We start from the raw sequence: 11661 nt of genomic DNA on the forward strand, positions 1-11661 counted from the left end.
AAAAACACATAAAAAAATTTATTTACCCTTAAATAATATATAATTACTAAATATGGTCCAAAATGTTGGAGGGACCAAAACCCCCTTTGGTCCTTCATATATTCCGCCACTGCAATAGTGTGACTTCAAATATAAATTATACGCTCGAATTAGTTACATAATGAACTATCACTTTTTAAATTTTATTTTTAGATATCACTTTTATGTGACGCATTAGTGTTAGTTTGTTTTTTTTTTTTTTTGGAACGTTCGTGTCACGGGATCGGATGGTTAGCCGTTACATCCATTCGGGCAAGAGTTACTAGCGACCGATCCACGAAGTTAGGAACCACATGGGAGGAAAGAAGGCTCAACATTAAATTGGAGATAAAAGAATCTCAAGAACATACAAGTGTAAATGTATTACCTAGCATGCATGTATGAATGTCTGATTTTAAGAAAGGTAACTATGTCAGTTAGGCCTTTCGAGTGGACTAGCTCACCAGCCTACAAAAATGAAAAGGTCCATACTGACCAGTCTGACCATACATATATGATATATAACCAGCTGTCAGTCATTCATAATATGTAAAGTTAGCTTAGCCCATTCACCCATTCACAAGTATTTAATTTACATGGCCTTTATATATACAGCATACATACTTGGCCCAAAAATAAAATTGGATCCCCTAGAAAAATAAGTGGCCACACAATTGTGAAAAAAGAAATATTAGAGGCCTACAGGGGTAAACGTGAATTACAGCGAAGTTTCGAAATTGTGATCTATTCTAAGATACGAGTAACAATTAGTTATCTAACGACGACCAAGCTATCTTAACGTACGTCGTATGGTGGTAATATCTTGATTACATGATATGATATTAATTAAATTTTAGTAGGTTATACGCACAGCAAAAAACACTTGTATATATATCTTCTATAATTAAGAGATGATACTTCAAATCCTATGTGGCTATCCTTTTTTTTCAACAAGCCATCTTTTTTTCATACATGTCAATTTCCTATTAATTTTGCATTTAGTATTCCATTAAATATATTCCATTTTAATTTATATTAATCCTAATAATCAAATTTTAGCAATAAATAAATGCAAAACAATATATACAAATTTATTAAATTCGTTTATTATTATTATATTATTATTAAATAATAATATAATATAAAATTTATTTAATATTATTTATACTTTGTGCGTCTAAATTTAAAACAATATTCAAAACGAATATGCATTCAATTTGTTTATTCTTGGCATCAAAATACAATCTATCTATCCAAATAATAAATTGCTATACATTTACGTTATCTATTTTCTAAATGTATAATGTTATTATATTTGCACTAGCACGGTACCCGCGCAACGCAACGATGGTCGTAGCAATAACGGTGTGGTGGTTGGAGTGACTGTTGGTGGTGGAATTGGCGTCAAGTATAGATAATTGATGTAAAAGTAATTGATTTAAAATGTTAATGAAGATATTTTAAAAGATAAAAGACTGGTAATATAAACATTTAAAAAGAGAATTGTTTTTTTTTAATAGTATAAAAGTAAGATTAGGTGTATAAGGGAATTAGGATTAAGAAATAGGGACATTTTAGGTATAAAAAATGTTGAATTTCCTAAAATAGGAAAGTTTGATATGTTTTATAAGGGTTTATAGATTATCGTGAAGTGATACTACTTAACTTGAATTAAATTGATCTCTCTTCTTTTTCTTACGGGTTCTAATTATGTAGTTGCTTTTGGGTACTCCTCCTATTACATAGCTCATTGTCATGCGTTACAAAATAATTATGAAAGTTCACACTAGTTCTATACTCTTTTTATTGTGGATAAATTATATTTTTACATACATAAAAGCTTGACAAAAATTTTGATTTGTTCATACTCATTAAAAGTGTGGACAAATGTAATATTATTTGTAGTGTATGTAATGTTGCCAAAAAAATAAAAATTAAACTGTGAACATTACCAAACAAAATGTCTGAAAAATTTAAAGAATTGAAGGAATAGAATTAGTATTTGGTAATGAAGGCTTTCGATGAAGATGGAGTTATTGAGAAAAGTGGACTCTTTTTGTAGCGCATGCAAGCTAGATTCTCCAAGTTAAAAAATAAACCAATTGATGATATGATTAAAGTTGATATCTTGACAAAAAGGTCGTACGTGTTTGTTGCCCTTTTAGTACAAGTTATGCAAGTGATTGTGTGTCAATGAGAAGGATCGGATATGAATGATGAAGAAGAAAAGTAGTGCGAAAAGATCATTTTACAATCACATGTCTATTAGCCAATAACTCAGGTATAGAGTAGTAGTGGTGAAACATCAATGTTTTATTTAGGAGGTCTGGTTGAGATTTTTTTGAGTTTTTTTTTTTTTTAAACGAAGCTAGATGGTGTGCTTGGATTATCCAACATTGTCTTGCATGTGTATGAAAAACTGGCCTTCTATATATCGCCCCGTTACGTATCTACTACTTGGCAACTTCATACGTACGTATATATCTAGCTAGCTGGCCTATATATGTGTAGTGTCGGTATGTGTGTGAAGATAACATAACATAAAGGCATTAATTATTAGGCATTGCAATTGAACAGCTAGTATGAGGCTATGAGCGTAGTGATCATGACTGAATTATATATGTCGAATAGAGAACCATATATCTATGTATATCTGCTACAACAAGTTACAACTTTCGTGTATATATATCGTCCAATTGCATGTCAATGGTGACTTTTTGTTAATAAAGTAAAGTGTTTAAAAGTTGTGTACCATATTCTGCGATTAATTATTGTTAATAAAGTGTTTAAAAGTAGTGGTCTCATTAATTATTAATTGTTTGCGTGATTCATGAGGGGACAGCTGAAGCAGATCGAAATCTAGAAAAACTCTACTATATATACTGTAAAAAATAATCTTTAATTTTAAATAGATAATTTATAATTTTGTTAATTATTAATATTAACATTAATAGATTATTATATACTCTTACTTCATATTATATTAGCATATATCGAAGTAAGAGGTCGATTTGATTACCTAATAAAATGATGTCCGTGCAACTAACGTTAGATTCTTCAGCATGAACGGCAAGGATACATCTGCTCGTATAATTAATGCATCTTAAAATATTGGCTTTTCAACCGCTTGGCCTTATGGGAACAGTGACAGAATCAGAATCGGAAATGACCGGTAGTACAAATTTATTTCTACTAGCATTGTATTGGCATCAAGAATTTTTGTCATTTTCAATAGTTTTTCTTTATCATTTAATTGTACAGATACATTTTTATAAGTTTTATTGATAAAAAAATGTTTCAAAAGTTTAAAGTTGGTTACAAGACCACTATCCTATATTTATTTGACATGTAACACCAATAAAAAATACATCATTTTTCAAAAAAAAATTAACTACATGAATTTAATGTACCCGTAGCCCGAGCTACCCCTTGTAGCATGCAATGTATTTCCTTCCCTGCAGAGGGAGGTTAGCTTGGACCGAATCTTGATCTCTGATGGTTTCAGTTATGTATCTTTTGAGCATGTCGGTACACGTATTAACATTATAAGAAAAATGTTGATTAGCGACCATTTTGCTTAGCAACAACTAAAATTTGGCCACTAATAACCTTATTTGGTTACTATTAAGAAATAATATTCACTAAATTTGGTCACTAAACAAAATTAGTGGCCAAAAAATAACATTTTTTTGTCTCTAAACAAAATTAATGACGGACCTTTAATGGCGAAAAATGACTACTTCAAATTTGGTCACTAATTTATCATAAGGACCAAATTTTTGTCACTAACAATCAGAATTTAGTCTCTATTGTCGTTAGTTACCAAATTTTCGTCACTAACAGTCAAATTTTTGAGTGGTCACTTTTTATCACTAAAGGTTCATCCCTAATTTTGTTTAGATACCAAAAAGTGTTATTTTTGCCACTAATTTTGTTTAGTGACTATTTTTTCTTAATAGTAACCAAATAAAGTTATTAGTGACCAAATTTTAGTTGTTGCTAAGCAAAATGGTCACTAATCGACAAGTTTCTTGTAGTGGTTATCACCCCTGTTCAGCAAGAGTGCATGGGTTCCAACTTCTAACATATTTATCACCTTAAATGTCGCTGCTGGAGTTCAAATCCTTAATATCTAACCCTTGTCTTTTTATATAAAAGATTGGCTTCTCTTTAATGGAATTGACGAATGAAAAAGACACCGATAGTCAAATTTTGGGTTTTTTTTTTAATGCAAGTTAGTACGTAGTTAGTGTTAACATTTGAACACCATAGTAATATTCAATTGGGCAACATGCAAAGCTCGAACCACGCATGTCTATAATGCAATCCAAGACTCTCAAAAAACTCCCAATAATCCACTCTTACAAATATAGGAAGCGTGATTCGAACCCTAGTGAATTTTCTCAAGGTCTAAGACTTTACCAATGAGTCACTAACCCATTGGTAAATTTTGGTTTTTGTTATTAAAACAGCTTTATATAAATTATCATAGTATAATGTGTCTCAAAATTCAATCATATATACTGTATGTAATGAATTTCAAATCATGTGCATTACAATCGTGTGTATTGTATGTAATGAATTTTTAAATAATGTGTAAAGTATATATCCGACAAATTAAAAACATTCAAATGACAGTGTGTTTATATGATTGTCATATATATCCAGATATAAATGACAAACATGATTTGTAATACAGTATGTCTATCGGTTGCATATACGGCAAATTAAGTTTTTTCCATTCGATCGGGAACATGCAAATCACGTGTAACAAAATCTTCAGTGGCGGACATCTACAACTATATATGTATGTAAAGTAAATCGTGTGAATAGACGTTCATGTCTTTCAAATAATCAAATTTCAAAGTGTTATTGGGGAAAACTTCTATAAATTAACTTTTGACATAGAATCACTAGCATACAAATTAAACACACACACACACTCATCTCCATGCAAATATCCAAGCCTCCCATGCCTAAGTATTTGAAACAAGATGAACTCACTCAAGAATGCAAGGACTTGCTTTCCTCTCTTCCAACCGAAAGCGGTTGGGTTGCTTCGACTTTCTACAAATATCAAGGCTTTTGGCATCCTTGTAGGCATTTGCAAGGAATCCTTTCATGTCAAAAACACTTCAAAGCTCAACATAGTGATGTCATTCTTGCTACTACTCCCAAATCCGGCACTACTTGGTTAAAAGCCATCTTGTTTGCCTTAATGAACCGTGACCAATATTTCTCAAAATCCAAAAATATAAATAACCATCCATTAAAATCAAACAATCCTCATGTTCTTGTCCCTTTCTTGGAAATCAAACTCTATCTTGATGATGAAAACCCTGATCTCTCATTGCTTAAATCTCCAAGACTCTTTTCTACTCACATGCCTTATGTATCTTTACCAAATTCAGTCCATGATTCACAATGTAAGCTTGTTTATCTATGTAGAAACCCCAAAGATACTCTAATTTCTCTTTGGTGTTTCACAAACAAGCTAAGACTTGAGGAAATGGGGACGAGTTCACTCGAGGAAGTATTCGAGAAATTTTGTAAAGGAGTGAGCATGTATGGGCCATTTTGGGATCATGTGTTAGGTTATTGGGGGGAAAGCTTGAAAAATCCAGAAAAAGTGTTGTTTTTAAAATATGAGGATATGAAAGAAAAACCAACTTTTCATTTGAAGAAACTAGCTGAGTTTTTGGAGTGTCCATTTTCCTTCAAAGAAGAGAAAGAAAAAGTTGTGGAGGGTATTTTGGAACTTTGTAGCTTTGATAAACTTAGCAATCTGAAGGTGAACAAGGATGGAAAGCTTCCGTCAGGCGAGGATTGTAGCGCGTTTTTCAGGAAAGGTGAGGTTGGTGATTGGAAGAACTATCTTACGACGGAAATGGTAGAGCGACTTGACAAGATTTGTAAAGACAAGTTTGATGGGTCTGGATTACAGTTTTAAATCAATTTATGTTTGTTCTAATAATATTGGTGCATGTATGATTGGATTTGTGTTTAAACTGTTTTTATTTCGTACCTCATCAATTTAACCTCAAATAAAACTCCATTTTGAGTTATAGCATCGCAATTAGAGTGATTCTATGATTGTTTAATTACTATTACTAGCTTCTTTAGTTGTTGTAAATTATGTTCACAAACCAAAAAACAGTTAAATTAAAATGTGTTTAATAATAAAACTGTAATTTGATCAAATGTATTTTTATCCTCGTAATTAAGGACCGTTTGATCGACTTGATGAAAGTTGTTCTAATATATTTTTATTTTTCTTTAAACGGCAGTAATCAATAGGTATACATGAGACTAATGAATGTCGTTTTTGATGGAAGTATACAATTATTTTGGTACAAATCTTATTAAGACCGATTGAGGAAATAAATTATAAATGATTATTATAAAAAGCTATAATCATTTTAAAGAGTAAATTGATGAGAACTTTTAAGCCCATTTATCTTTTTAAAGATAGTGTCAAGTTAATTCAGCACAATTTAATATTGTCTTTGGCAGGATTCGAAGCTGGGTCCACCAAATGAAATGACTTCAGCAAACCACTCCGTCCAAGATCGTACTGTTCCTCTACAAAGACAACAGACGCTCTCAACGGCTAGGCGCGATCTAACTCAAGATTATAGGTATAATCATTTTAGAAGATTGCCGTGTTTTTTGGAGTCATTACAAAAGTCCATGTTAAATATATATCATATCTTACTTAAGATATATTTTAGACGAATAGATAATTAAAAGGCGCAACCTGATTAGATAGCTACAGTAAATAAAAAATACTCGTCATCTCGAGTGATCTTAAGTTCTTAACTAAAGAAAAGTGATGGCGATGAGATGTTATTAAAGTTCTTATAGAATTGTTATTAATTATTAAGATTTTTTTTTTTTACTTTTTCTTTTTTATTAAAACAATGTTTCTTATTTTAAGGTAATGAAATGTTTTATCTTCAATATATATTAATGTTGTTTTGAATAGTTAAAGGGGAGGTTCAATTTGAATATGATTTAAAAATAAAAAATGATGGCGATGAGAAGATAGTAATAACCTGACAGGCTGACAGTATTGTTGATGAGGATCGGGATTAGTTTAATAAACATCACCTTCGAGTTCGAGGCTTCGACTTACTTAACTAAAAGTCTAGAACTTTTAAAAGAATTTTAATGGACTGTATTGGAATATTGGATTGGTCTTATACTCTTATGTCTTGTTTATTGGGCCTGTGTTTCTATAGAGGTTCTATTAGTATTGGGCCTCTCGTAATAACAGTATATAGTTTACCTTAAATTAACATGGAAAATCAATAGAAGATGTCGAATAGTTATTTTACGATATGTAACAAAAATAAAATGGACTTATAGTCCAAACTACCTATTTCGTATGCGGTTCCGTTAATATTTTTGGGCAATTCTCATGTCGTTTGAAATTAAAAGTAATTTCAGTCTGCCATTATTATACAAAAAGATGATGTATCATGTATGTTGTTGATGATGACCATGTTTCACTAATTCATATGTCCAATTATAATTTAACGTGATTAAAAATTGTTATATCACTAATACCAACCTAATACCTTATGTATTGGTGATTGAAAAAATGTGATATATTCTCGATAGGTCTCATGTATGTACATACTGTACATCAAATGTAAGTTTAACAAGAAGTATATATATGTGAGCTCCTTAAACAATTCAATAGTATTCGTTTGCTTAGGTTTTAAAATCTTTTGTTTGATACCAATTAATTATAATCCATTTAATCATATTTGTTTTTAAGTAACCATGTATGTTGTCATTTCACTTCGTTTGCACTTTTTCTATTGTAATTGTTCAGTGGAATTTCTAACGAAAATAAGTAAAAGTGAAAAAATAGAGTAGGGGAAAAAATTCGATATGGATTTTATCGCCACAGCCCACAAGAGGAAAACCCACTATAAGTGAATGAAAATCTCCCGGCCCAATATGAAAAATCCCCATTTTTGTTCAATGTCAAACTCGAATCCATGGCCGTGCCCTACACTTGGACTGAGGGTCAATGGCGTGGCGACTATCATTACTAATTTTTGTTCTAACACACACAACACGCGCATACATATATATCATAACTCATAAGTTTACAACATACCACCATTAAAATATTTTCTCCGTCTCATATATATATTGATCACCTTTCTATTTAAGTATGTATTGGAATAAACTTTTAAATTACACCAATAAAAAATTATATAAGTAATAATATCAAGTGTTATTGATGATACAATGTAATTATTGCAAATATTTCTTAATAAAACTGTGCATGTTTTTATTGTTTGAGACAATAATTTTAAGACAGATGGAGAATAAACAAAACAGTAGGTTAATAAACACCAAAGCTCAATTAGCTTTTCATTTGCTTTGTAAACATTTACCTGTGATTGCAAATTTAGAACTCAGTAGTCATATTCTCACCGAGACTATCAAAGTTTGTTTGATATGGGCTTCTTTACTTCTCTTGTTTTTACATAAACTAAATCCAAGGATGTTCCATGATCAATTATATGGTGTTCGTCCAAGAAAAATTATATTGAGTCTCTAAAAACATTTGGAAGACAAAAATGAAATGTACTTTATATTTGCATGAAAATGTTTGGGTGATTAATTGATTACCATATTATATATGTCACTTTCGCGTGTTCAGAGCTAGATTGTAAAAGATCTTGTGCAATTGTAGTCATATTATTGTTATATTTTACTATTATACAATACACATAAAATCATGTTTAAATTATGTTAACTTTTTAGAATTATAATATATTCACCTATCAGTCTATCACTGAGTATCAATATGAGTTAAGCCAAAACAAGAACAAAGTGCAATATCTATTAAGAACTAAGACTAGCTCTAACGGGGACACCCCTAATTAGGCACTCTTAAGTGTCCTTTGATATCCTTTATCGTTGAATTTTGTCTAAAACTAAGAATTTTTTGAAGGACGCATGCCCTTACTTGTCTTTAGCTAATATATTTTTGTTTTTAGTTGGTGGTAAAAGGATATGTAAGGATGTTAATTTGTATGGTTGAAGATAAAATTATAGGATTTAAAGGATTTAAAAAAATGTATAAGGATTTGTAAGGATATGATGTGACAGCTCAAGAAAGCATAAAGACATCTTTAGCATTGGAGATAGCCTAATAGTTGTTTATGTTCAGGTAATCTCTGACTAATTACTATAGCTATCTATAAGAACACATGTTTGATTTTTTTGCTTTTACGTTTTTACTTTTTTTTGTAACACTTTTCCCTAACGTTTACATGTACATTTCATTTGTACTTTAGTCATTTATTAATATATTAATTTCTACAACTTCTTTTAAGGGTTTTTTTTAATAAAAAAGCAATTTGACACTATGATTCATTATTTTTTTTAAATAGCCTTTCAAACTTTTGATTCTCCGTATTGTTTCTTTTAACTTTATAATACGTTTTTGTAATATTATCTTTACCTATGTATCACTAATCTTATACTTGTTGCAAGTTTTATGTATTGTTATGTTTCTCGAGACAATGTTCGAATCAAAAAACTAGTTTAGTATAAATTAGTTCTGTTTGAGTCCAGCTAATTATAAGAAGAGACATCATATAAAAACGGTTCTTAAAGTATTTGTGTGATTATTGATACTCCTAATATATAATGAGGATAAGAATTATGTGGCTATTAATTACCTAAGTTATAAAACCCACAACTTAAGATCTGAATTCATAATAAACATGGAGGTCCAATTGTTTATCTATTATACATTAAATATATTTTTTTAAAAAAAATAGTATGTGGAGTGTTTTATACCCATGTTTAGGTTTTTAATATTTATATATTCACTTTTCTCATATTCAATATATCAATAAATAATTTAGAGAAATAATATATTCTCTTAAAAGTTAGCCTAAAAAAATCCTCCAAAAACTATAAGATAGTGACATGTGGATACTAACTACAGTACTAATTTTCTTTCTTAATATTATATTTAGATTTTACCATTTGTCATTGTCTTATGACTAAAAAGATTTTTTAGGCTAATTATATTGGCCGAGGATTAATCGTTTGCCATGTATATAAACACATGTTGAAGCATTGAACCTATGTAGCATACACATTATAGTAGTACTATACTCTAATTGATCTCCATGACATCCCAACAACCTCCAAAACCGAGATATCTAGAAGAAGATGTATTGACTCAAGAATGCATGAACTTGATTTCCTCCCTTCCCAAAGAAAAGGGATGGGTTACAACAACATTATACAAGTATCAAGGTTTTTGGCATAGTACTAAACAACTTGAAGGGCTCCTTTCATGTCAAAAACACTTTGAAGCTCAAGACACCGATATCCTCCTTATTACCACTCCAAAGTCCGGTACCACCTGGCTAAAAGCGATCTTGTTCGCCCTAGTAAACCGCAACACTTTCCCACTAACCCAACTAGCAGCTGATGATCACCCATTACTATCAAACAATCCACATACACTTGTGCCTTTCTTGGAGCTTGAGCTCTATGCAGATAATAATATCCCTGATCTCTCGACTTTCGCATCTCCTAGACTCTTTTCCACCCACCTACCTTATGTGTCTTTGCCGAATTCCATCGTTAGATCATCACAAGGCAAGCTTGTTTATCTATGTAGAAACCCAAAAGATACTTTCATTTCACTTTGGGCTTTTACAAACAAGATGAGGTTAGAGGAAATGGGGAGTAATTCACTTGAAGAAGTTTTTGAAAAGTTTTGTAGGGGAGTGAGCTTGTATGGACCCTTTTGGGATCATGTGTTAGGTTATTGGGAGGAAAGCTTAAAGAATCCAAAAAAAGTATTTTTTCTAAAGTATGAGGAGATGATAGAGCAACCAAAGCTTCATTTGAAGAAACTAGCTGACTTTTTAGGATGCTCGTTTTCTTCCAAAGATGAGAAACAAGTCACAATTGAGCGTATATTGGAAATTTGTAGCTTTGATAACTTGAGCAATGTAGAGGTGAACAAGGAAGGGAAGCTTCCAATTGGGGTGAATTGCAATACCTTTTTTCGAAAAGGTAAAGTTGGTGATTGGAAAAATTATTTGACCACGGAAATGGAAGCACGCCTTGACAAGATTTGTGAAGAAAAGTTAGATGGTTCCGGATTAAAATTTTAGTGTATTTCTTTTTGTGTGTAATTTGTTCTTATTTGCTTTTTTGTTTGCTTGGATTTGTGATCCTTCTCCATCAATACCAAAATAAAATTTCGTGTTTCCTGGATTAATGTCAAGCTTGTTTAATAATATTGGACTAGTAACGTGCATATTGCCAAGTTCTTTAATAATATTGGAGTAGTAACAGGTCGTGTTCGTGTTTAATCTTAACAGGTTCGTGTCTTAACAGGTTTCGTGTAACTTGTTATGCCAGCCACATCTTATGAACGTTAACTACAAAGTTGTAGTTAACAAACACTACAAAAAATGTTGTACTTGTTCACACTTTTAGTTAGTGTGAACAAATTTAAAATTAATTATAAAATTTTACACTAAAAAGTGTGAACTTGTATATCTACACACTTTTTGATGTGAATAAACTTTTACACACTTTTAGTTCTACATATTTCTACACACATAAAAACGTGACATAATT

The 11661-nt window shown here is 31.0% G+C and overlaps 2 protein-coding genes across 2 annotated transcripts; both read left to right on the forward strand.

Moving 5' to 3' along the window:
- Positions 1-4969: 4969 nt before the first annotated feature.
- On the forward strand, positions 4970-6153 carry LOC122580486 (cytosolic sulfotransferase 12-like). The gene has a single exon (XM_043752761.1). The coding sequence runs from the start codon at positions 4970-4972 to the stop codon at positions 5966-5968; it is 999 nt and encodes a 332-aa protein (XP_043608696.1). The 3' UTR covers positions 5969-6153.
- Positions 6154-10187: 4034 nt separating this feature from the next.
- Positions 10188-11284, forward strand: LOC122580556 (cytosolic sulfotransferase 12-like). Its single transcript, XM_043752827.1, has one exon. It carries the CDS (start codon positions 10188-10190, stop codon positions 11187-11189), a length of 1002 nt encoding a protein of 333 aa, XP_043608762.1. The 3' UTR covers positions 11190-11284.
- The last annotated feature ends 377 nt before the right edge of the window (positions 11285-11661 follow it).

Source organism: Erigeron canadensis, chromosome 8 (genome assembly GCF_010389155.1).
Source record: "Erigeron canadensis isolate Cc75 chromosome 8, C_canadensis_v1, whole genome shotgun sequence".
Taxonomy (NCBI): Eukaryota; Viridiplantae; Streptophyta; class Magnoliopsida; order Asterales; family Asteraceae; genus Erigeron; species Erigeron canadensis.

Coding starts and splice junctions, on each gene's coding strand:
- LOC122580486 (XM_043752761.1), top strand. CDS start 4,970: ATGCAAATATCCAAGCCTCCCATGCCTAAGTATTTGAAACAAGATGAA.
- LOC122580556 (XM_043752827.1), top strand. CDS start 10,188: ATGACATCCCAACAACCTCCAAAACCGAGATATCTAGAAGAAGATGTA.